Below are 26,175 nucleotides of genomic sequence, written 5' to 3'. Positions count from 1 at the left end.
CATGCCCGCCAATGGCGCGGGAAGTAGCCACAGTGAGTCTGCCTCCTCTGCCTGGCATGGCTGTGCTCCAGCTAACAGCCTCCGGCAACTGCAGCAAACATCCACGTGGAAACACGTGGAAACAAGTTCCATGTGATGTGTAAGTCCCTTAGCCCGGTATTTGGAAATAAAGAGAAATGCCAGCACTGTGTTGCCACCCAGGTTTCTATTCATGATTGCAAAGTGCTGCAGAGGTACAGACCTTAGCCTGAAAATGTTCTCCCATTTTTTCAGTCAGAAGCAAAGAATGAGAGAATATGCATGTATATCCATTTATGAGATGTTCTGACCAACCTCTGTAAAATAAAGAACTGTACTTAATCTTTCGTAATTCCATTTTAATGTCTCTACAACAACAACAAAAAATTATTAAAATGACCTCTCTTCCTTTCAGTCTATAATTCTTATATTTAATGGCACTTTGTTTCAATAATTGCTTTCGTGCAGAAAATACTACAACACAAATAATACCCAAAACAATGCTCTCATTTATCGTCTAGGCAGCTCAGTGAAAGCTCCAAGAACTCATTAAAATACACTTTTCATGCAATTTGCATTACAATAATGCAGATTAAGTCTCTTGAAAAGTAGACATGATAAGGAAGTCAAATGTATTTCCAGAAATTTGCCCAGACTATTTAGCTATTGTTATATGTTAATCCCATTATTTTTCATAATCAGAACTTTAAATTGTGAACAGATTATTTTTTTTCCTACAGCAAGGCAACATACATTAGGGTGTACTTTCTGAATTTTTTTTTAATATCAATACTATGCAAAATGTAAGGGATAGTATGACCATCTTTGTGGACTCTTAAGACATTTCTGGGTAATAATGCTGCTTTTATAAAGAGGAAAAACAATTTACCACAGTGGACAGTCATCTCAGTATACATCCTTAAACTGAAAGGAGATTGATTGATTTTTAAGAATAGTTGTAGTTCATGTTTCCTATTCACTTCACTTCAGTGGGTCTTTTTCTGTTGACAATTATCATCACTCCTGCCAGACTGCTGACTGAGCTGAGAAAAGGGTCATCTTCGGTTTATTCATCTCCCTCAAATGCAAAAAATCTCAATGTGCTTATATACCCTCCTCACCTCTTAACTCTCTTTCTGACTATGCAGCTAAAATGCTTGCTGGAAATAGTCTTAAGGACATTAGTGGCTTTTCTTTGTAGGAGAGGTATGGTAATGTTAGAGTACAAATACACCATATGTGATGAATGTAATACAGTATTGTGAAGAGTAGAATGTATTTTCAAAGAGGTGAATGCTTTGAGGAGTTTAGAAACTGAATAGTAGGACAGCTACGGGTAACTATTTCAAAGTAAGCTTTAATATTGTATTTTTCAGTCAGGATGTAGAAATCTGATGTTTTACTGAGAGTAAAAAAGCCAAATCATGTTTTATTTTCTAGCTGTCCTGTTACATTAGTATGTTCTGAGTATACTTCACATTTAATTTTATTTTTTCAAATGTGCATACAGAGTGTAGGTGTATTTTGCTTAATTTAAATTTAGGTATAGTCAACTATGTTTGTTTGGGTTTTTTAAACTTTTTTTTGTTTGAAAGTAAGACTTTTTATTGTATTCTTTTCAGGGGGAGGAGGGGTAGTTATTTGGGGTATTAAGTAATTTTCATCTTCTTTTTTGATATTGACAACCTGTAAAGCATCTGGATTCTTTTCGGATCCTGTTTGAGAATAGCTGTGCCAAAAGGAACCTATTGGTTAAAGTAAGCTCATCAATAACTCTGCTTCTTCTCTCCAAGTGTTGCAGGTGGAGAGCTCTTCGACTTCTTAGCTGAGAAAGAATCTCTCACGGAGGAGGAAGCCACGGAATTTCTCAAACAGATACTCAACGGTGTTCAGTATCTCCACTCTCTGCAAATTGCCCACTTTGATCTTAAGGTGTGTTGAGCAAATAAAAACTTTGACAACTGTAAGCAATGTGCGTTGAAGTCCTTTGTAACACGAGCCACAAATCTGCCATCATGCAGACCTTAGCCATGGTTTTGTTTTGCTAGCTTATGTAGACAGGGGAAAGCTCAGCCATTGAAAAGAAATTACTGAAGCATAAATAGTTCCCATCTGTTTTTAATCTAAGATTCTTCATGGAAAATGGCAACTTCCATTGAAATTAAACCATTCTGAGGAAGCCGTCTTGAAATAAAAATGATGATTATGATTTTATGGAATGCAAATGGGATCTGGATGAAACATTCTGAATAGGATGTCTTTTTTCAACCTTTTTTTTTGCTCTTGTATACATTTTATGTTCACATGGACATTATTTATAGGTACTAAATTGAAATAGTACGGAGTTAAGAACAAAGATTCCTGTGAAACAGACAGAGCAGATAATTTCCTCTTTTTTGCTTTTGGGCTTTTTTTGTTAGTTTTTGGAAAAACTATTAATTGCATTCTTTTGGTAATGAAAAGAGAGCTTTTGTATCTAAACTCAGTTATTGCTTTTTTTAATGTTTTGATTTCAGAATGTTTTCCTCTAAGATTTTTTTCAGAGGTAGGCATCTGAACATTATCTGAAGTCTGCTGAAGTTGGCAGCTATGTCTCTAATAGGAAAAAGAGGCATAATTACTGTATTGCAATGTAGTTCTGAAAGGGGTGCTGTGTTCTGGGGACGAAGTGGGGAAGGCATTGGTTTTCAGCGTAAGCATACCTCTTCCAGTCTCATCGTCATTACCTACAGTAATATATTTGGTCTTTGTATGACAGTCAGTAAGAGAAAAGAATTGTGCATCTCGTAAGAAGTAACTTTCTTACAATATGAAATGTAAATTTTTGCCAATGTGCTTGTAATAAAACAAAGCATCCTGACACCGGATACCAAGAATATGTGAATTAAAGTATGCAGCAAGAATTAAAGTATGCAGAACAATGAAAGTATGCAATAGAAATGTGAAGAGGGAAGGAAGAAAATTACATTTGCACATATCAGCCCCTGTAATTGGGGAAGAGAGGTAAAAGAAGGGTGATGATAAAAAGCTGTCCTTAATGACCCCAGAAGTCCTTAACAAGGTGAGCAGGATGGATGTAGCTCCAGGAACTCCTCAGAGCATGCCAGCTTATGGACATCACAGGATATGGAGACTAAATAGCTGGTTCTGTATACTAGTTAAAGTGACCGAGTGTAGAAGCAGGCTCCTTTGATGATAGTGACATTTTATCTTCTGACTTTGTTCTGGTTCTGCAAATCTTTGTTGTAAAATAATCCAAAGTCCATATTCTAAAATAAGCTATAAAAGGCATATGAATCTGCTCTTTTTCCTTTCTTGTAAGTATGTTGAGCCTTAAAATCTGTGAGCTGGACCACTCCAAAAGTTTCTCTTGGAGATCCAAAGGCAACAAGATATACCTCCCTGATATCTTGTGCAGTGTGAAAGAAACCTCTTTCAGGGAGTAATGTTAACCAAGCCCACATACAAGTTTATAGGACTTTGTTTCTTGCAACCTCCCAGCAGTGCTGGAATAGCCATAGCGCAGAGGCTGTGGTCTTTACTGAAGACAGCGTGTTTCACTTGGGGTCAGTCCACATGAAAACTGCAACTGTTGTTATCTGCAAGAGGTAAAATCTTGGCTCTGTGGAAATCATAGCACTATGTCATCAACATGAAATCTCAATTCACTGTAGTTAATTTTTAGCATGTGTTAGATTGTAATAGGAAAAGACAGGATTTTTTCTGCTGAAGACACAGTTCAAGAGGCTGAAGGAGGTAAAGAGAAGTGTTCAGTACTGAAGAATGCTGGTGTGTGTCAGACATTTCATACTTATGTTTAATCTCTCTTTCTCTTTCCTCCTTCCTTCTCAAAGCCTGAAAACATAATGTTATTGGACAGGAATGTACCAAAGCCTCGAATCAAGATTATTGACTTTGGTTTAGCGCACAAAATTGACTTTGGAAATGAGTTCAAAAACATCTTCGGAACGCCAGAGTTTGTTGGTAAGAAAACTTGTTTCTTCAAACTATTCCTTTTCAGTCTGCAAAACAGTATATGTGGCTTAGCTTGGTTTGGCCGAGTTACAGATTATGTAATTTGTGTGTAATTCATGATGTTTTGAAATTTAAATAAGCAATTGTAGCATTCAGTTCCAACTTAGACTTGCTTTAAGGTGTTTTTGTCCATCAGCATCTTAGCTTATTATCTCTGACATATATAGGCTCAGAGTGACATAGATCTGTTCTTTGACTAGGTACTGATCTTCCTGCTTTCTCCCTTAGCTCCTGAAATAGTAAATTATGAGCCTCTTGGTCTTGAAGCAGATATGTGGTAAGTTATTGGATCTTACTTGAAATAAATCTCTCATGTTTATTATTATGTTCTAACCTTTTTTTTTCTTCTCTCCTCTCTCTCCCTCCATCTGTTTCTCTCCCCTCTGCCTCATCCTTTTTTTTTTTCATTCCCCCCCAACTCCAGGAGCATTGGTGTAATAACTTATATTCTGTAAGTACCAAAATCTATGGGTGGTTCTTGCAAATGGTGGTTTTTTAATTCTGATTCTATCTTCTGGGTTTTTGGTGGTAAAATGATTTTGATTGCACATCATGATTCAAGATGAATGATCATAAAAGCAGTAGTATAATTATTGAAAGAATGGCTGTTAATCAGCATTTGGATAGCATGGGAAGCTGTCTTCAAATCTGTAGGTGATTTTCCACAGCGACTTTATCTTAATCAATATTCTCTGAAATCATGGCAAAGGTTTTTGCACTGCTAGATCACATCTTCCTGAAAGTACGTTTGCAGTCTTAAATCAGAAAAGAAAAATGTTTACTTTCTGTTGTTATTTGATCTCAGAGGGTTGAAACAGCAATGTTACAATATGTAATGAGAGGAATGTTCTGTCTTTCTTTCAGTCTAAGTGGTGCATCACCATTTCTTGGAGAAACCAAACAGGAAACATTAGCAAATGTGTCTGCTGTGAATTATGAATTTGAAGAAGAGTTCTTCAGTAATACCAGTGCCCTAGCTAAAGATTTCATACAAAGACTTCTAGTCAAGGATCCAAAGTGAGTTGTTTCTCTTGTGTCTGCGCTGTTGCAGCTATGTCTCTAGTATTTCAAATTACAAGATATTTTGAGATGTTAATAAACATATAGCAGTATGTATTTTTTACTCTCTGAAACAATTCTATCTTTTATCCTATTGAAGGAAGAGAATGACTATTCAAGACAGTTTGCTGCATCCTTGGATCAAGGTTAGCATATAATTCATTCTCCATTGGTCCTGTTTTTGATCATTCTTCATTTCATACTTTGCTTTCACTTTTCAAATTCCTTAACAAGGAAAATTGGCATAATTGTTTAATATAACTTACTGTTTTGGAAAGCTTTGTGTATGAAAACTAATACATGCAGAATATGGACTTCATTAACATATCCTCCATGTAAGTTAGCAATCAGGAAGTAGGCCACTACTGAGATTAAAATCATGCTCGGGCAGAGAAGCTAACTTTCAGGGAGCAATACACTGGCAAAGATACATTCTCTGAATCCAGTCCAATTTCCTCTCACATTTTTCATCTCCTAGTCTCCTTACTTACGTTAGGCAAAAAAGGGCCATCTCTCTTCTGTCCTTCCTCTTTAGACTGAAGAAAGTAGTTTATATGGGGTGGTGGTCCACTTCTTCTTTCAGTGTTCCAGTGTTTGGTTTGGATTGAACTGTTGTGGTGCTACTAGGTTGAGAGGGAGAAAATGGGAGCCATCATTCTTCTTAACGTGTGCAGTAACACCTGCCACTTAATTTTTTTTAATTCCATATCACATTGTGATTTTGAGTAGTAAAACTGTTCAGTGCCATTGACTTCCCAGGTCTTGGGGTTGCACAGACGGTATTTGACCCCATTCCACTTCCTAGAGAACCAATTAGCAGAGTATTTACCCGTGTCACAGCTTCTCCAGCTCACAGTTCAGCATCCTAGGGCAGACATTTTTACACCAGTACACCAAACTACACATTTGGCTGTGCTTTGCTGGCTTTTTGGTGGAGTGATCTTAAACAATTGAAACATGTTGAACATGTTGAAATGATCTTTTGAACTGCTGAAGCAAGCATTGTCCAAGTTTGTCTCTCAGGGACTAAGGTCTCCACTCCTGCAACAAGACATGTTGTTTTGTAGCTAGTTATATTCCTTTCTGTCTTAAATTTCCAGGCATTCTCCCCACACGTCACTGGTCATATCTTCTTTTCCTCTTTCCCATCACTACCTTTACCTGCATTTCTCCATAGAAATGACTTCCAAGTACGGGATCATATAATGCAAAATTTGGTATACTCCACTGGTAACTAGTGTTTAGTATTAGCCTGTGAGAAAGTTCAAAGGGTGCAGCCTTAGAGCTTGCTGCACAGGTAGGTGGGATGTGATTTTTCTTTTTTCTTTTTCTTTTTCTTTTTTTTTTTTTGGGGTGGGGAAGGTCCCAGCAGCATCCAGCTGATTACACTGAGACTGAACGAAGTTTGACTGCATTTAAAATCAGCCAGGAAACCTTCCCAGAAGACAAGATTTACCTATCCAATGCCTCCATCACAAAGGGAGGTGAAGGATAAAGCTGAGTGTTCTGTTGGCTTTTTTTGTTTAAAATGAAAAAATAAGTTTTAGTATTACGTGAAATATTCTTAGATCTGGATTTCCTTCAGGGCATTTTCTCAAGAAATTCCATCTACATGCCCCACTAGGCTGTGGATGTTAAAACGATGTGCTTACAGCTACTTTATTATTACAGTATGATTACAGTATTATTATAATGTAAGTGGAAGTTACCACTGAAGGACAGAGTCTTACATACAGGAAGGTGCTGTATGAAATTTCTGGTTGTAATTGTGGGATATTCTACGACAGCTTTATTTTCCTTTTGCACATAGCCTAAAGACACCCAGCAAGCACTTAGTAGAAAAGCATCAGCAGTGAATATGGAGAAATTCAAAAAGTTTGCAGCACGACGAAAATGGAAAGTAAGTCATTCATTAAATCATCAAAATTTTGGTGACATACAAATGCAGTAGCTTTACCTGCTCCAGGGAAACATCAGTGCCTTTAAGAGTGGCGAAGGCAGAAGAAACCCATTTCTCAGTCATGTGGAATAAATGAGGTGCTTGAGTATGATGGTGTGGGAGAAGACTTCTTTGTTAATGATCTGCATGCAAATGCTTGTGTGTGGATTGTTTGTTTTATGCATCTAGCTTTATGCTGTCACCATCTGTCTTGGTAATGTTTTCAGAGAAAAGGTACTTCTAAATGTAGGTACATGTTTTGGTGACAGTAATCCCAGTAAATCAAACATCCCTTGAGCAGGCCTCACAGAATTAATTATTCCAGTTAGTATTATTATTATTATTATTAGTTATGCCAACACTCGACAGAGTAGGGAGGAAAAACTAGTCTCTTTTAGAAAGGATTTTTGGTCCTAGGCTGCCAACCTGTTTAGAAGGTTGACATCACTTAATCTTTCCAGAAGTAGGGCAAAGTATTAACTGGAAGTGTTGATCTGTGCAAGGAGCAGTTCATCAAGACAGTTATCCCTTCTCCTTCAACATGCACATTGGGGAATTCACACTGATACGAAGTAAGGGCAAGACTGTTGGTTGAAAATGTGTTTATCTTGAGGAGAGATGAAACATGAGACAACAAAGGTCACTGTTACTAGAAAAGGAGTTTTGTTCATTGTCACAGAGGCCAGGATAGCCACAGAGGTTAAGCTATGGACCAAAGGCACAAAATATCCAGCTATGCGGTACAATTGTTTTGCTGCAGTTTATCATCTGTAATAGGTGGACATTTATGGTATTTGTAAAGTTTAAGCACTAGTCTGCTGCCCTAGAATTAAATGGTGGGTCTATGAATATCTTAATCTGTTTTGTAATATGGCATTTAAAGGAATTTTGTCGGCTAAATTACACTCAGTTTAGGTTTTTGTGTGTACATACTTTAAAATATGTACATTTAAATGTTTTCAATGTGAACAAGAGGATGTAATACAAATCTGTTTTGCTTTGTATTTGAACAATTTGGGGAAATAGTAGTAATCCAAAAATATTATGTAGCTTTGCTTAGTGCATATGAACAGCCTATTTGGATTATAAATGTCAAAAGAAATTGAGGGTTCAAATGCAAGATGAAAAGGAGACAGGGGGTGTTGAAGTCAAACTCCAGTTTGTTTTGTTAATACGACAGTATTCCTTTAAAACCTCTGCAATAGCATCTTATCACAAGTATTCTAATTTTTTTTTTACATATAGCTTTTTTCTTATTATTTTTAAAAAGCAATCGGTGCGCTTAATATCCTTGTGCCAAAGATTATCAAGATCTTTCTTGTCCAGAAGTAACATAAGTGTCGCTAGGAGTGATGATACTCTGGTAAGTGTGTACTTACATGCTTAGAATGCTTTACTGCATCTGAAACTTAACATTTTCTGAAATTATTCTAACAGAAATATTAAGCTATTGAAAATATGCATAATTAATTAATCCCATGTGTACAAAGAAATAGATTTTAACGCTACAGGGGCTAGTTATCCATAGTCTGATCTTCTGCATGACAAAAACCTTGAAATTTAATTTATTAATTGCCATGGTGAGGCTGATAGCTAGTACCAGAAATTAGTCTATCATGGTTTTGAAGTTTGATTCAGGAGGATTTTTCATACTGCAGCAATTATCATGTGAAAAAGTTGCATCTGAACTCTTCATGGTACCGAAAGAGCAAAATAATATAGCATTTTTAACAGAATATTCAAAATCATTGAGACCCTCTTAGATGCAATGAATGCTAGACGGCAGTATCACAACAAATAGTTATTAAAGGAGGACATTTTAAAGTTGGCCAGTATTCAGTTTGTGGTGTTGTATACGTCTACTAGATTTAAGTAGTCAGGAGCAATTCCTGTATGCTTTGTAATTACAAATGCTTGTAAATCCAAAAGCATTCTTATTTAGCTTACTCTCCAGGTTTTAATACACGCTTCACAAATTCCCAGCAAAGGGAATTTTGATCAGCAAAGTATGTATGTTAATACGTTTAGAGCTGGGTAACCTCATCTTTTCTGTTCATTAATAGGATCAAACTTCAAAAATTCTGCAAAGCTCCTTTTATCCATATTATCTTCCCTGTGTCCCTCCTATGCAACTCTGCACTCCTGTTTCCACTTTTACTCCTTTACCTTTCTGCTTCCATGCTCTTTGTTCTCTGCAGTCTTGCCTTTTTTCCCCCACCTCTGCTATCGGTATGGCTTTTAACACTGGACCAGCATTTCACACCTGTGTTGCAGCAGAAAGGATTGTAGCCTGATGTTGGTGTTCTAAAAAATCTGAAACCTCAGGAGAGAAGAGATGAGCGTGATACAAATATTGGCTCAGTGAATTTCAGTTCTTTGACATTTTAAGGCATGGGAGAAAAATAAAGTTACACCTGCAAAGGTATCTAGGCTCATTACTTACGTGTTAGATTTTTAACTGGTCCAGTCTGAATAGATGAAAGCATGGTCCAAAGTACCTCTCCTGTGTCTTATGCCTGGATGGCACAAAACTTCATACTCCAGTTTGTATTTGTGTACCTTTTGGGTTTTTTAATGTTCGCATATATGCATGGAATTAGTTTCATTTCATGCAAGTATTGAAAGTCGTAGGAGGAAAAAGAAAATACACTTGATAAAAGAAATCTGTTTGGAATCTCAGTGAGTAATGGGTTTGTGTGTGAAGAGAGGGAAGCATATTGTACTAGAAAAAGTGTGGGGGTTTTTGGTGTGGGTTTTCAAATAACATGCATACATGTTAACCATATGCTTCATGAAGGATTACAGCTTGCAGCTGAAGCACTCTAAAAGACTTTGAAAATTTTACTTTTTGATTTTTTTTGATGTCTTGGCAGCTGTTGAGATAGGGATTTTTTCCTTCAAGATAACAATTTTTCTCTTCTTTCTCATTTAATTACAAGGATGAGGAAGATTCTTTTGTGATGAAAGCTATTATTCATGCCATCAATGATGACAATGTTCCTGGATTACAGCACCTTCTGGGATCTCTGACAAATTACGATGTCAATCAACCCAACAAGGTAGTGTGGGTCTGTATTGAGGTGGTGGGGAACTAACTGTTACCCTGTTGAATAGAGCAACATGGTTGTAAAACAGAAATGTAACACCTGAAATGAAAAGACAAGTGGATGGGAAATAATCTCGCCTTTCTTTAGGAGAAATTTTAATGTGTTCTGTGTTCAGCCTTCTCAAATGACCTGAAAATGGAGCCCAAAATGTTGGGTTTTTTTTTTGCCTAGGCCTTTGAGAAAATATTGATCAAATCTATTGTAAAGAGCTGTGGTATATCAGATATCAGCCTTTGCTTTTGTTTGCAGTTGATGTTTCTTGTGGTAGATGAAGATGGCAGAATATGTAGGAATAACCAGACTGCCAAAACTGACTTTATAAAGCACTAGTGTTAGAAACAAAAGTCCCATACTGCAGAAACTGGTTATTTGATGGTTAGATGAAGGTTAGATGGTGTTGTTCGTTTTCAGGAAAATCTACTACAGTATTTCAGTGCACCACTGCTGTGCTAATGGCAGTATTGGAACTGAGACCAAGAGACCAAAGTTCTGTTGCTGGCTCTGCTGTTTAACCTTGGATAAATCATCTCTGCTCTAATTTTCACTTTTTTGAATGTTTATACTGACCTTCTTTATATAATACTTGGAGAAATGTTCATGAAGAACACTATAAAAGTAAAGTGTCTGTTATTTTACTGTGATGGGGTCTTGAATCTTTCAAGGAATCACTGTATCTTTTGTTTTAATGGTGCAGTCCCATTTAACTTTCCCATATGTTGCTGGTGGCTTGTGTCTCTGAGGTGGTGTGGCAAACACCTTAGGTCATCTGGCTAAAATGTAGATGTAAATAAGTTTCAAAGGGGAACATCTTTGCCAAACTGGGATAATGAGAGCTTAACATTAATATTCCTAGTTTGAAAAGCATGCCTATATGTGTGGTGTATCATTTAGTAAATGTGAATTCATCTCCAAAATACAGAAGATTGTTGTGCAATAAATTTCTTTGGACAAAGCAACAAATTATTTTCTATACAGTATTCCTTGAAGACTTCATTTGAAACTGGAAATCCAGAGATGCCATTCAATGCTTGTCTTCTACTCCACTCTCTTTTCTTAGTCCTTCAGAAATTAAATATATCGTTCTCGTTTGTATTTTGTTGTTAGCATGGAACACCTCCGCTACTGATTGCTGCTGGCTGTGGAAACATTCAGATACTTCAGTTGCTTTTAAAGCATGGATCCCGTATTGATGTTCAAGATAAGGTCAGGGTTCTGCTTTGTCACCATTCTGTATAAGTTTTTCAGTACAGTTAGCAGAGGGCAAGCAGTTCAGACCAAGTTGTATTGGAAATGAAAAAATCTGGGCTGTAGAGCCTGCTTTCTGTCTTCCACAGCAAAAAGATAAAAGCAAATCTTCAGTAATGTCATTTATTACTAGTGCATGTCCCCTGATTTTGATTACTTTATTAGCTGAAGTAATTTGAATGATACTAATCTTGAAATGTAGTTCATGCATACAAAATTGCCTCCATTAGTTCAAATTAGTGATTGCCCTAAAACACAATGGTGAACTTTATTTTATATGGAATGATAAATGCACGTATTAGCAATGGGGAATATCACAACTAAAACTTGTATGTGATGGAGGGTATGCTTTGCAACAAGCTTTTTTTCAAAATGTGTTTTAACAATCTGAGGTTCGTTTAAAGCAAACTTGAAGCACTGTCTGCTTCTCTATCTAATAGATGGTTAAGTAAGCAGCAGAAAGGTTTTTCTCTCATGACTGTTCTTTCCAAAAAAACTCCCTTACAAGCAGGAAGAGGATTATTCTCTCAAACAGGTAGTGATCGTGTTAATCATCCTTGCACAGAGGGGTTTTTGTTGTCATTGTTGGTATGTGGGGTCGTTGAACGAATTTGAAGGTTGTTTTTTTTTAAAAAAAGTAAATAGGTTCATTTAAGATTGAATAGCTATTCAATATCTCTGTGTACATCTAAGTGCATGTATACCTCAGTTGAAATTCTAGAATTAGGATTCTAAATTGATTAATAACATCTGTAATCAAATATTTTTGACAGGCTGGATCTAATGCAATCTATTGGGCTTCTCGACATGGTCATGTAGAAACGCTGAAATTTCTCAATGATAATAAATGTCCTTTGGATGTTAAGGATAAGGTAAGAAAATAATTCCTTTTTAGTGCAGAGAGCGTTTGGGGTTTTTTTTATAACTTTATCTTAGCCAAGAGAGATCTTTCAATTGGAATGATTTTCAGCAGTGCCATAATTCTAAGAATGTGACTGGCTTTTTTAGTGTGGTTTTATAAGCTGACATATAAGGCTGTGATAACACAGCTTTAAAGTAGCTGGATGTACTGATATTTTCCTGACAAATGTTAACCAAGCGTGCATATTAAATGTAGTGAGTACATGGTGGGTAGGTGGGGAAGTACAAACCTAAATTAATTTTCACTTGAAGATTAGATTTCTCATTGGAACTCAGGGTAAAATCGTGATTCTGTTTCTCATTCCTCTTGATTGAAAATCGCTTTTATCTGACAAGTAAATTTGACTGTTATTAAGTTGAGTATAACGAAGCCTAACAATTTATAGGTGATGAGCACTTACCTTGTCTCCAGTGGCATTACTTGAGCAACATTTGCCCTAGAAACTAGTTGCTGTTAAAATCTTATACCATAGCAATGTTTTTATACTAGCCAAAGCTCCAGCACAGAGGCATTTATACTTGTGAAATACAGTTTGCTTTGTTGAGGGAACTAGTGCAAAGCAAGGCACATTAATAAAATTGGCGTTCAAGTCCTGATAGGACTACTAGGAAAGAGGTTATTCTCCTAATAAAAATACCATTTCTTTTTTGTGTAATTTCAACAAAACGCTGCAAATAATTACGTGTGATGACCAAAATACAGCAGTATATATCAAGGTGTTAGGCCAGCTCCTTACATTTGTATATACAGGGTGGAAGGGGGCCATATGGAAACAGTATGAATAAAACAGGTCATCTGTTTCGACACCAGTTGCACACGCAGCTACCTCCTCATATTGCTCAGAAATCCCATTGTGGCTGTAACCTGGAACAAATTAAGTAGGAAAATAAGTTCTGAAAAAGGAAGGCCTTTGAAGAAGTAACCTGTCAGGTGGCAGTGTATCCATCATGTACAACTAGAGTTTGTAAGTGGGAGAACTCCGCTGACCACAGCTGTGCTGGTGGGTTACAGGGAGGGAGGAGTACTCTATGCAGCATACAGGCATTCAGGCTGTGCACAGCGGTGTATATCTAGGGGTGACATAGGAAATTACACTGTCATGTTCTTCTGTAATTGCAGTCTGGGGAGACAGCTCTCCATGTTGCAGCTCGGTACGGGCATGTGGATGTGGTTCAGTTTCTCTGTAGCATTGGATCCAATCCAAACTTTCAAGACAAGGTGAGTCATGGACACTGTCTGTTTTTCTTCAACAAATAAGGCTTTAGTATGAATGGTTAGAACTCTTAGTCTTACCTTGCAGCCTCTGGCATGTTTGCATTTGAAAAGAATAACAGAATCATGGAGGTTTTGATACCTCTTAATAGATGAAGACTATGCAAAAAACAGTGTGCATGAACCAACTACTGTTATAAATCACAGATTCTCTTGAAATTAAAGCTTAAAGATGGAAAAACTCAACATCACAAAGGTGTGGGTGGTGGTGTGTGCTCTGTGAGTTCAGTCAAAACTTTTTATTAAGTTTTTGCCTTGACTTCAGCTTGTTTTTAGCCATCATGGGACTTTTCTGAACTGTCAAGCACTTGTTTCTGAAAATGAGAGAAGGGCACAGGAGAGCTTCTTTAGAGCTCTGAACTCTCTGTGAGAGAACAGGAAAGAAAAGGTTTAATGGAAAAAAAAATCCATTTGACTCAAATATAACTGTGTGTGGGTGTTCCACAAGCCTCCCTAACTGCTGCATCCTCTAGGACTACCTTTATATTGTTTAAGCAGCAGCAGGCCAAGGGGCCCCAGGATGTGATGTTCCTCAGACTTTTATAGAAACCTTGAATACAGTCCAAGCCCTTTACTATTATCAGCATTGATTGTCTCCTCGTTGGTATTTGCCAGGTACAGAAAGGATATCCCATTTCTTAGAATTTGATAGAATAACTTTTTTGGTGGGTTTTAATCCTCCCTGCTTTTCAGTGGGCTACTTTCAAGAGCGTATTTTTGTAAAACATTTCTTAATGATGTCCACATAACTTATGAAGCACAGGGAGTTTGAAGGTGATTATTTTGAAGCCTTGCAGGTTCAAGCAAAAAGCAAATTGGAACTTCAGTCACAGCTGAACTCAAAATGCCTACAGTTTCAAGTGCTAGTCATCATGCATTTTTAGAAGACTCAATTTTCGAAGTACCCAAGTCACTGCCAACACACCTAAATCATTAGGATGAGCTTTTTGAACGTGGTAGGCAGAGTGATCTGCCTCAAACTGCAAGTTTGGTGGGATTTGCATCTCCTTGGTGAGTGGTCTGTTTTAAACACTGGATTAGTCCCTCACCACATAGAATGTAGAAGTTGCTTATGAATGAGGATCAGTTTTCAAGTGAGAGAACCAAGATAGTTATCTTCAGGAGCATGGGAACATCTAAAGTAAGATTACTGACATGCAAGGTGTTGTCAGTAGATAGTTTTATGGTGAGAAATGTGGACTTGCAGAATCCAGGTAATGATGAAAATCTAGGATGTTACCATAATCACTTGGTATGTCAGCAGGAGTTATTCTTGCTTTGAGAATGTCAGCATTAGAAATCACAACATCTTTTTAGAGGGCTTTCTTAGTAGAGTGTCTTTTTTCTTTTGTATTGTCTTCCTGTCTTAAGTTAAGCTGTGGAATTGTTCCTCCTGGCATTTGATTCAGTTCTGTTGATTTGTTTCATTTTTCAATGTTGATAGGAAGAAGAAACCCCACTACATTGTGCTGCTTGGCATGGCTACTACTCTGTTGCCAAAGCACTGTGTGAAGCAGGTTGCAATGTGAACATTAAAAGCAAAGAAGGGGAGACTCCGCTCCTGACAGCATCTGCTAGGGGTTACCATGATATTGTGGAATGCTTAGCAGAACACGGGGCTGACCTTCATGCAACGGACAAGGTTAGTTTGAGTTGCATTTGGTCTGGAATTATGTCCAGACATCACAGGTGTCACAGAGCCGTATCTCTCCATTGCTTCATTTGGTTGCTGCAAGCCAGCATTGTTTCCGTGGCGTGGGTTTTCTGAGCAGTTCACACAGAGAGTACTGATAACTGCAGTAGTCTTTAAAATTGCCCACTGATTATTTTTGCACGTTTGGGTTTTTGCTGATTCATTATCACCTTATCAATTATCACCTTATGAGTAACACTCCGTGAAGAATGGCAGGAACATTGGGTTCTGTAATAGGCAACAAACTACTAACTTAAGAGAAGAAAGATGGATTTACTGTTTGCCTTTGATTCCTATGGCTTGGATAAATCACACCTATTTCCAATAAGCTAAATTCTGACTATTTAAAAATATAACTCTATTTGATTGAGAATCATTTTTTATCTTTCATGGTGTAATCCCAACAAATAAATTCAGCATTTTATTGCTTGTACTTCTGGTATGTGTGTCCTTTTAGTTACCTTTATTGCTGAAGGTTACTAAACAGTTATTAAAGCAAGTTCAGAAAAATGCTTTTGCTTCTAAAAGAATTAAATTGTTTTTTCCAGTCACATTGTCTCTTTAAGTTGTTCCACAGGGAGAGGAAGCTCTGTCTCTAAAGTTACTGATCACTAAGCAGATTGCTTGACTTTGGCATCACTAACTTCTGTCAGTAACTAGAGTGGTTTACAATATTCAGCTGGTTGTTACAGTTGGTCACTCTCCCACCTCCTAGGGAAGTCGTCAGTAGAGAATGTGTATTTGCATTTCATCCATTCCAGTGCAAAGCCCAGTGGCTAATAGAAATTTGCTTTCATCCCATAGCTGATTTGTTCTGATGGCTACCGTGCATCTCTCTGCCTCCACCCTCAAATAAAAAACCATTGTGTTTCTTAAGGCAAGGACATGCACCAAGTTACATGAAATGATTGTGACTCTGCAAAATGCTTTGATTTTTAGCGTTATTAAATCTCACTCTACAAGTTGTCTTGTGATTTCAGGATGGTCATATAGCCCTACACCTTGCTGTGAGAAGATGTCAAATAGAAGTAGTTAAAACTCTTATCAGTCAAAGATGCATTGTAGATTGCCAGGACAGACATGGCAACACTCCCTTGCATGTGGCCTGCAAAGATGGGAATGTTCCTATTGTGATGGCACTCTGTGAAGCAAGTTGTAATTTGGATGTCACTAATAAGGTAAATGGAATATGAGTTCTGAACTACTTTGTTTAGTAGCTCACCTATTGCATTAGATGACCTTTTCCAGTTCTCTGATATGAAAAATGTTTTTCCTTTTATTTTTTTGGTCTCTTAAAGTGGCCAAATGCAAAGCATTAAATTACTCACCTTGCAAATTTTCCTCAGTTTGTTTCAGTTGAATAGATGATTACAGATCCAGGAACAAAGAGGCCAGGTGAATTATCACAGTGTATTTGCCACTCAACTCTGACATTGAAGTATATGCCAACCTTCTTCCCTAGCTGTATAGCTTTGCCTTGTGCAGATTACATCTAGGTGCTGAAGAACAGATGAAATGCATTGCTGCTGGCCTTGATTTGATGTGATTTAATAACAGTAATTTATATACAGAATTGAAGACTGGTACATTTTTATGAAAAATCTGCTTTGAATTCTTCCAAATTACATGAAAAGATCTGTTAAATGTAAATTATTTTCAAAAGTTGAAGTCAGCAGTCTGAATAAGGTGCTTTTGGGGAGCTTTCTTACTGCTCATTGTTTCACAAACACATGACAATTGCACAAAAACTTGGTAAACATTATAACCTTAAAAATATTGATTCCAGTGCATATCGCTGGATTACGGCCAGCTAAAAATGTGAATTGTCCATAATTGTTGAAAGCACTTTCAAAAAGAACATTTAACAGCCTGTCCCTAAACTTTGAGATACTAGTGCCTTGATGGCTGCTTCTGTTGTGCTAGTGCCGCAGTGTATGGGATAACTGAATGTGATGCTTACAGGTTTAACTTTCCGGCTTTCCTCCTAGAGATCTTAAAGAGAAAAGTAAGCTGTGTCAGGAAACTTTTCTTTGGTTAGTTTGAATAGGTTAAGGTCAGCCAGTGGACTCTGCTGACAGGCTATGGGGCTTAGGGCTTGATCTGTAGCTCTGAATGTTTTTCTCTGCCCTATTTAAATTTTATATACGCTACAAAGTTTAAAACTTACTCATAGGAATCTTTATGTTGCTATCTGCTTTATTCAGGTGTTGTAGCTTCTTTGTTTTCCTGGAAAAGTACATATTCTGGCAATAACATTTTGCTTTTTAACGCTTCCATTTATTACCAAAGCCCTGACTTTCTCTGTATTAGCCAGCTAAAGAAAGTTGTGGGTTTTTTTGTTTGAGAGTTGTCCAGCACTATCACTTCTGGTTTTAATAATTAAAATCATCAGCTGCCAAGTGAAAAAATTTAAAATAATGAGCTCCTCAGTCCTGCCTCTGAGCTTAAACCTGATTGACTAGACAATTAAATCCAGATCCAGAGCTGGGAACACATTTTGGGGAAGGTGAGTTAATGCAGCACAGGGCTGGATTAGCACCTTCTTTCATAATGGAGAATGCTCAGCTGGGATAAGTGGCCTGGCCACAAGCATGCTGTGGAAAAAATAATCAGTTTTCAAGTGTTTAGTCGGGGTGGGATCATGGCTACAGAAGCTGTGGTTATAGTTCGTGTCCTGTTATTCTTTTAGTAGTCATGTATACTTGATTTTTAGAGTGCTGTTTATTTGAAATGGTGAGTTTGGGTCTTATCAAATAGAGGATCTTTGTTTCTGCTGGTCCTCTTCAGCAATGAGCACTGTAATGGGAAGACATTAACATAATGACCATTTATCCTTGGTCCTCATGTCTGGCATCATCCCACATATACGTAATACTGGTTGAAGGCACCATTTCTTCCACAAACTATGTGCAGTAGAACATCGTACGCATTTATTTAGAATCATAGAATCACAGAATCATTTAGGTTGCAAAAGACCCTTAAGATCACTGAGTCCAACCATTAACCTAATAGTGCCAAGTCCACCACTAAACCATGTTCCTAAGCACTCTATCTAGACATCTTTTAAATACCTCCAGGGATGGTGACTCGACCACTTCCATGGGCAGCCTGCTAACACTTTTGGTGAAGAAATTTTTTCTAATATCCAATCTAAACCTCCCTGGTGCAGCTTGAGGCCATTTCCTCTCATTCTGTCACTGGTTACTTGGGAGACAAACCCCCACCTCCTTTCAGGTAGTTGTAGAGAGCCATAAGGCTTTCCCCTCAGCCTCCTTTTCTCCAGGCTAAACAACCCCAGCTTCCTCAGCTGCTCCCCATCAGACTTGGTCTCCAGGCCCTTCACCAACTTTGTTGCCCTTCTCTGGACACGCTGTAGCACCTCAATGTCTTTCTTGTAGTGCAGGACCCAAAACTGAACACAGTATTTGAGGTGCATCTTCACCACTGCTGAGTACAGGGGGACGATCACTTCCCTAGTCCTGCTGGCCACACTATGTCTGATACAAGCCAGGATGGTATTTGAGTTGAGGTGCAGTGTTTTGAGGATCCAGGCACCTTTCCAATTTCCAGTTGTCAGGAAGTTAGCTTTGCTTTCAAATACTCTTTTGTGAAGTAATTTTGTGAGTTTGTTTCTGATTGTAGGGTTGAAACAGGGAGAACGATATTGAAAGCATGAAAATAGGTGAAGTAATAGTAAGAGAAGTTACAAGCAGAGAATATGTGGTAGTGATATTTGGAACAGTAGCTCTGAACATGAAAGACCAGAAGTGGATGTCATGAGGACCTATTGTCAGTGGAGAGATTCATGGAGAAAAGCAAAAATTAGAGAAGCAGTACTTACAGCACTTTCCCTCTGTCACTGAAAGTACAAATTTCTTCAGGTTGACTTGTTGCATTCATCCCTTTTATTCTTTTGGGTGGAAGGGGGAGACTGCAGATATGTCATCTTCAGTAATAGTAGGATTGAAATAAAATCCAGACCTTTAAAAGTTAAGGACATAATGTTTCTTAACTGGTTCATATTTAATTAAGCATAATGCAATTAAATTTACTGGGAATTAGAAAGACATTCTCAAATATAGCCAAAAAGACTCTAAAGGATTCTTCCACAATTGTGGGGGATTTAGCTATAAATTTGTTTCCCATTTTTTAAGTAGTCAATCTAGCCTTTGATTTTAGTTGATCTTTAAGCAGTTGTGCTTCAACTGTAATCAAAAGTACCATTTCTTACAGTTTTTGCAAGACCTTTGCTGTCTATCAGTTCGTATAATTGTACAATATGTTTGATTATTAGTCATAAAATTTGGAGTGAAGTTCTTTGACTAACATAATGACATTTTTTTCCTCATGTTAGTATGGAAGAACACCTTTACATCTGGCAGCAAACAATGGCATTCTTGATGTTGTCCGGTTTCTGTGTCTTACTGGTGCCAATGTAGAAGCTTTAACCTCTGTAAGTATTGAGAAATACTTTTATGCTTTTTGTTTCTTTTATGTATGATAGTAGGAAACGAATTCATCTCTTAGAATGGGGTGGAAAAAAGTACAATGGGCTAACATAATTACATTTTGAAATTTAAAAAAAAGAAAATTATAGACTGTTGTATGTCCACAGCTTGAAAAGCATCCTCTGTTGTCCAGTTGTTCCCTTCTTACAACTGAATTTGAAACTGATTAAGGTACAGTAAAACTACCACTTCATCTACACCTAAGAATTACTTGTAGCATTGTGTTTTCTGTAAGCAGAGTGGGCCACTGTCATTACGATGTATGCCATTTCACATCACTACAGTTAGCGTACAAATGTGTTGTATATATCTTAAATATTTTTCTTGCTTTCAGGGTATTAAAAAGTTTTATTTTCATGGTGGGAGGTGTTGGGTGCATGCACAGTATGCAAGTATTCTTGTAAAAACAAATCATTTGTGTCAGATCAGCAGCACTACTGCTTCCAGTTAGCACCAGTGAAGTATTTTTCATTCTTCCTAAGGTGACAAATGTCATCCTAGCTGACATATACAGAGCAGGAATTAAGTGTCTTTCATTGGGCAGAGAGGAGCCTAATGAAATTCAACGAAGGCACATGTAGAGTCCTGCACCTAGGGAGGAATAACCCCATGCACAAGTACAGGTTGGGAGTTGAGCTGCTGCAGAGCAGCCCAGTGGCGAAGGACCTGGGAGTCCTGGTGGACAACAAGTTGACCATAAGCCAGCCACGTGCCCTCGTGACCAAGAAGGCCAATGGTACCTTGGGGTGCATTAGGACAAGTGTGGCCAGCAGGTCAAGGGAGGTTCTTCTCCCCCTCTACCCTGCCTTGGTGAGGCCAATCTGGGGTGCTGTGTCCAGTTCTGGGCTCTCCAGTTCAAGAAAGACAAGGAACTACTGGAGAGAGACCGGCAAAGGGGTACAAAGATAGTTAGGGGACTGGAGCATCTCCCTTATGAGGAAAGGCTGAGAGAGCTGAGTCTATTCAGCTTGGAGAAGAGAAGACTGAGAGGGGATCTCATCAATGCTTGTAAATACCTTAAGGGCGGGTGTCAAGAGGATGGGACCAGACTCTTTTGACTGATCCCCAGCAACAGGTTAGGGGGCAACAGGCACAAACTGAAACTCAGGAAGTTCCAACTTAGCATGAGGAAGAACTTCTGTACTTTGTGGGTGGCAGAGCACTGGCACAGGCTGCCCCGAGAGGCTGGGGGGGCTCCCTCTCTGGGGGAAAACCTACCTGGACGCGATACTATGCAACTTGCTGTAGATGAACCTGCTTTGGCAGAGAGGTTGGACTAGGTAATCTCGAGAGGTCCCTTCCAATCCTGACCGTTCTGTGATTCATCATGCACACCTCTTACGCACAGGATACATTATAGGCATCATACATGCTATTACCTCTGTTTTGAACCAACTAACTATGTTTTATTTTCAGATGTATTGGATCAGTTTATGTTGCTACTCACCCTAACAAATGCATTCTGCTCAGAAATTACTATTGCTCTGTATATTGAAATCATATTGTGATTAAATTTTAGTTGAGTCCATGTTTTTCAAAATTCTTCTCCTAATAAAATATCCCTGAGATAGCTGAAATGGAACAAAAAAGGAGAAAACTTCTCTTTCATTTGTTTTACTTGTTTGTTAGAAAATACAGGGGGTTTTGTTGTTTTGCTGTACATTTAGCACTGTGGTTTTTTCCTCTAAGTGTGTATCTCATGTGGGAGGAGAATGCCAATGAACTTGGAATTGTGGCTTAAACAAGTTTAGCATCTAAAAATGACTTTTTGATAACTACTAGATTGTAGATTGCCATGTACTCTGTTAATCAATAATAATGAGATGTGCATGCAGTGGACTTTGTGGGATGTTTTACAGATTTTCCTTTGTCGCTTGTTTTTGTCCTTTTTTTTTTCTCTTTTTTTTTTTTTTAGTACGTCCAATTGTGTATCTGTATTTTTACTACTACATACTGTAGAGAGAAGATATAACAAAAAGTTGATGGGGGAATTCTTGAGCTGTATGACTTCATTTATGTGTTGGTATAATTGCCTGTGTGGACCCTGTCCTTCCAAGATAAAAGTACTTTTTATCTCTTTAGGTCAATTTGAAGGAGATGACAAAGTAAATTGTGCTGATACTAAATCTGGCAGGAGAAGCAGGCTGAATGTACATAACTGTCCGTTATTCCAGCAGTGTTGTGGCAGAGCGAAGGGAAAAGGAGGAGAGGAAGGGAGGAAGTGCATGTGGTGATTTTAATAGCATTTTAGTTTTTCATTAGTTTGCTAGGCAGATGTTAAACTGTTCTGAAAAGTCTTATTAACAGCTCTTTCTGAGCCAGTGCAGTAGAATTAATTACCTTTTTCTTCTCTCAGAATGCCATTTCTGATGAGTTAAATTTTTCAGCACTGTTAAGTAACTGAGCTGCAGTGTGATTTCCCTGCCTTCTCCCCAGGCTAAAACCCATTTTAGGGCTAGTTTGATTTTGAATTTGATTGCATGAATGCTGTTAAGTGACCTTGGAAAATCCTATGTTCCTGGGTATACAATCATTTCCAATGTTTGAATATTGCCAAAAAATTTCTGTTCTCACATGCTAGCTGGCATCATGTTCTTGGCTTCTCCTCACGTGAGTTTCTAAAATTGTACCAAGTTTAAAATTGTCAGATTACTTTAAAACTTTGAATGATGATGCTTGCAATTGGCCGGTGAAACTCAGCACCAGCTCTTGCAGGAATAGCTGTCTGATTTGCAACAAAGGAGCCACTCAGCAATTGTGATAAAATATTATCACCAGGTGTGAAATACGCTTTCATGGATCCTGTAACCAAGCCCTTTTCAAGTGCCAGCTTTGCTTCCACGTTGCTATTCCAGTGTATAGATACCCTATACTTTTCAAGAAAGTTTGAATAGGAGAATAACTTTCTGAAACCCGTTTGCTATTTTGCTTGCATATGTATTTTCTAATTCTTGTTGTGCTCTACAGTTCATTCAGCAGTAGACATCCAGAGAATTAAACAGCCTCATCTTGTTCACAGTTTTGAACAGAAAGGGGAACCTTGTTCTGTCATGGATGCAAATGCTTTTTCCACCTGTCATCTCAATTGATAAATTGAGCTTCCAAATCTCAGTCTAAATTTTCAACAGACATGTGAACTGAACTGCTAGTGTCTGTAAATGTAAAAATCTCAAGATGTTTTTTGGGTTAAATTTGACCTGGAGTTCTTTCTGCTGTACTTGGTGCTTGTTGCCAATGCCCTGGGCTATCCTTCATCAACTCCACAGGCCTTTCTGCATGTCTTGTTTACTGTGTGGTCTAATGATCATGGACTTCAAAAATTATGCTTGTCAGGCAATGCCCTTGCTAAGGTGTTGCTCCATAAGGAAAGCCAAGAGTAAACAACAAGGCAAGCAGGGACAGTGTCCTCCCCAACAAGGGCCCCATCCCACAGTACCCAAGCAAGGCAAGCAGAGCAGGTCCAGTGATGGCAAACAGCTTCAGCCAAGAGTCCAGGTCACCAGACAAGTCCATAACAATGAAGCAGGTCTGAGGTTACGTGAAGGTTAGGAATTGGGCTTGGTGACCATGGTCAGCCAAGGGTCCAGTGAGTGCCAGGCAAGTCCATAGTGAAGAAACAGGTTCAAGTTCAAAGCTGGCAATTAGGGGCCGGGTCTGTGGGATACATGGACACACGCAGCCATACTGCTGTAGTGTTGCTCAGGTGAGGACCAAGGGCAAAAGCCTCAGCCTAGGAGCAATGCCTGTGCAAAAGGTAGTGCGAAAGCCCCTGATGGGGCTTCTTTTCAGGTCTTCTTCCTTCACAGCAGTCTGAAGCTGAGATTAGATAGCTGTATCAGACAACTGGTCTTGGGCTCAGGAATCTGTTAGGAAGTGGGGGGGGGGAGCTCTGGGTCATGACAGTGCCGTCCCACCATTACAGGTAGGTTTCCTCTGTGCACACATCCACTTAGACTTTTAGCAATTTGAACTGTTCCTGTTGCCATTTTTCCAATTTTGGGAGCGGTCACCTCCATCCTATTATAACTGTGCTCACCGATCAGGCTCTGTCTGAGCCACTGCCATCCACGCTCCTTGCCAATACTCATTAAATTGTTATTTCCTTTGTGTTTGTGCCCAATTAGCTGTGACTGAGCTAAACAACATATCTGTTTAGCCAAAGCCAGTCTTGAAGCCAGAACAAACCCCATGGAGGAGTGAGACACAGCAGGCAAGGCTGTTGTTACCCAAGCCATGGCAGGGCAGTTGTGGCATGCCCATGGAGAGGTGTGGGACCTGCTGTGATTCAAAGGGACAGTGCCCATGCAAGGATCTGTCACTGCATATGTGCTTGGTGCTGGGGTGTGCCAGACCATCTCCATCTTTGTGTTGCAGCAGGAACATAGCTGCACTCTGGAAGAGTGCATGGCCAGGCTTCGGACTTAAGAGGAGGCCACAGGTTTGGAGATCCAGACAAAATTCACACTTTAAGTTGGTGAAGGCCACATTCTTTTTTACCACAGGGATTCTCAGGAAGGGGATCAAGGTTTCCCCTTTGTTTGAAGCTTTTGGATTCTGCCTGGATGTGCCCAAGACTGGAAATTCGGGAAGTACTAGAAGTATTGAAGCAGTTCTCCTGATGGCAGGCTAGCTGCCCAGCCACTAGACCACACTTCCTCTCATATAGCAGGCACTCAGGATTAACTGGGACTTGGAGGGTAGGGTCAACACAGACAAACAGATTCTTGCCCTTTGATACATTTTCTCTAAGGAAAATTATTTTTTAAAAATACGTTCAAATGTTTCTTTACTAAAGTTGCAATTACATGTCACTATGGAAGGAATTTAAGGGCAAGGTATTAGTCCAGATTTAGTCAGTTCACACCATCAACTACAGTTTTGGCTGTTTCTTGCCAATCATCTGTTCCTGTTCTGTCTCAATTATCTGAAGTTCTAGAGTGCATAATAACTTTTATAGAAACCTGAAAATGGCTTCTGCAGGTGAACACTCAATTGTCAAAGATACTTATTTCATATGTAGGGATAATAATTACAGTAACCTCAGGAACTACTTAATGCAGGTTTCACATTAAAAACTAGAAGATAGAAACCCAAGAAAGAGATCCTAGTAGTACTTCTTAATAATTGAAAGTTCTTATCTGAGAAAGTGAAAGAAGCAAAATGCTCGTAAATTAGTTACCCGTTACCAAAATTTAAAACAATGCAATAACATTAATGTAATTGTAAGAGCGAAATTAGTGAGCAATTTTTCTTTCAGCCTATTTAATATCAAACTGCTGACCTGTGAAACATGGGTAATTAAATGGCAAGGCCAGAATGCTAAAGATAGCTTTGCTTCTCCTTTTAAATTTGCTGATGCGGTTTAAACCAGATCCCTTACAATGGTCTTGCTTTCTGGACACCTCCAGTGACTGATATGCCACTGTCATTCTTTATCCATTAGTAAAAAAAATTCACCTGCTACTCATGTGAGTGACCTTGTTGATGTGTCCCCTCTTTGTGAACTGTTTAAAATTTTAGATCTTCTCAGTGTGTAATACATAGAATTTGCTATCATGCTGTAATTGGTGAGAAGAGAAATTCAGATGGGGAATACTGGTATTGCTCTCAGACTCTGAATTCAACATATCTTGTTACAGTGGCATCCAGGTGCCAGTTTGTAAAAGAAATGGCGTTGTTTTGCATTTTACTATTGTTTTTTTTGACTATTTAAAAAAATAGGGATTCCAGTGGGCATAATCATTACTGGTTGTTGGTTGGGTTATTTTTCTTCTCCCTATTTCATTTGCATTTGATAGCAATTTTGTTACTGCCTTGAGTGGTTAAGCTATGTTGCATGTGATTTTTTTTATGGTGGGCAAAAGGAAGGAACTGCTGCTAATAATTTGTGTTTTAACAGGATGGGAAAACAGCAGAAGATCTCGCCAGAGCAGAGCAGCATGAACATGTAGCCAGTCTGCTTGCAAGACTTAAAAAGGTTGGGAATGCATGAATTTTAACTGAGGTTTTTCATGTTTTTAAGATACCAAGAAAGGTTTAACCGTGGGAAATCATACAATAAGATATTCATCAAAGCCAGTCTAAAAAGCTGCTGAAAAAATCCATACTGGAATGGAGTTTCTTGGTTGTTTTTTCCTTCCTTTTTTTTTCTTTTTGTATTTTTAATTTGAAATTATGCCCTCAAGTAAAGCTAGTATGTATGTATTAACAAAAATGGCTAAGGATCTATCTTATCCTGTCTCTGACAGTGCCTAGCAAATCATCTAAAGTGTTTAGAAGGAACTGGAAAATAAACTATTAAGAATTAGCACATCCCACAAGAGGACTTATTTCCCCACAATCACCATTTTAGTCAGATTAGGGTTATGAAGTATAAG

General features: G+C 38.3%; 1 protein-coding gene across 1 annotated transcript in view; it reads left to right on the top strand.

Annotated features, from left to right (window-relative positions):
• The window catches only part of DAPK1 (death-associated protein kinase 1), a gene marked incomplete at its 5' end in the record, with an annotated part of 48,419 nt that overhangs the window by 7,355 nt on the left and 14,889 nt on the right, over positions 1–26,175 (top strand). Inside the window, 16 exons of the mRNA XM_009702537.1 lie at positions 1,812–1,950; positions 3,873–4,002; positions 4,282–4,330; positions 4,478–4,504; positions 4,918–5,070; positions 5,213–5,258; positions 6,923–7,012; positions 8,322–8,414; positions 9,991–10,110; positions 11,263–11,361; positions 12,177–12,275; positions 13,445–13,543; positions 15,042–15,239; positions 16,271–16,468; positions 19,645–19,743; positions 25,698–25,775. Coding sequence (XP_009700839.1) covers positions 1,812–1,950; positions 3,873–4,002; positions 4,282–4,330; positions 4,478–4,504; positions 4,918–5,070; positions 5,213–5,258; positions 6,923–7,012; positions 8,322–8,414; positions 9,991–10,110; positions 11,263–11,361; positions 12,177–12,275; positions 13,445–13,543; positions 15,042–15,239; positions 16,271–16,468; positions 19,645–19,743; positions 25,698–25,775 — 1,717 coding nt within the window. The remainder of the gene's footprint in view (positions 1–1,811; positions 1,951–3,872; positions 4,003–4,281; positions 4,331–4,477; positions 4,505–4,917; positions 5,071–5,212; positions 5,259–6,922; positions 7,013–8,321; positions 8,415–9,990; positions 10,111–11,262; positions 11,362–12,176; positions 12,276–13,444; positions 13,544–15,041; positions 15,240–16,270; positions 16,469–19,644; positions 19,744–25,697; positions 25,776–26,175) is intronic.

This window comes from Cariama cristata, unplaced genomic scaffold, assembly GCF_000690535.1.
Source record: "Cariama cristata isolate BGI_N322 unplaced genomic scaffold, ASM69053v1 scaffold18256, whole genome shotgun sequence".
Lineage (NCBI taxonomy): Eukaryota > Metazoa > Chordata > Aves > Cariamiformes > Cariamidae > Cariama > Cariama cristata.
This window is presented reverse-complemented; position numbering and strand designations above follow the sequence as displayed.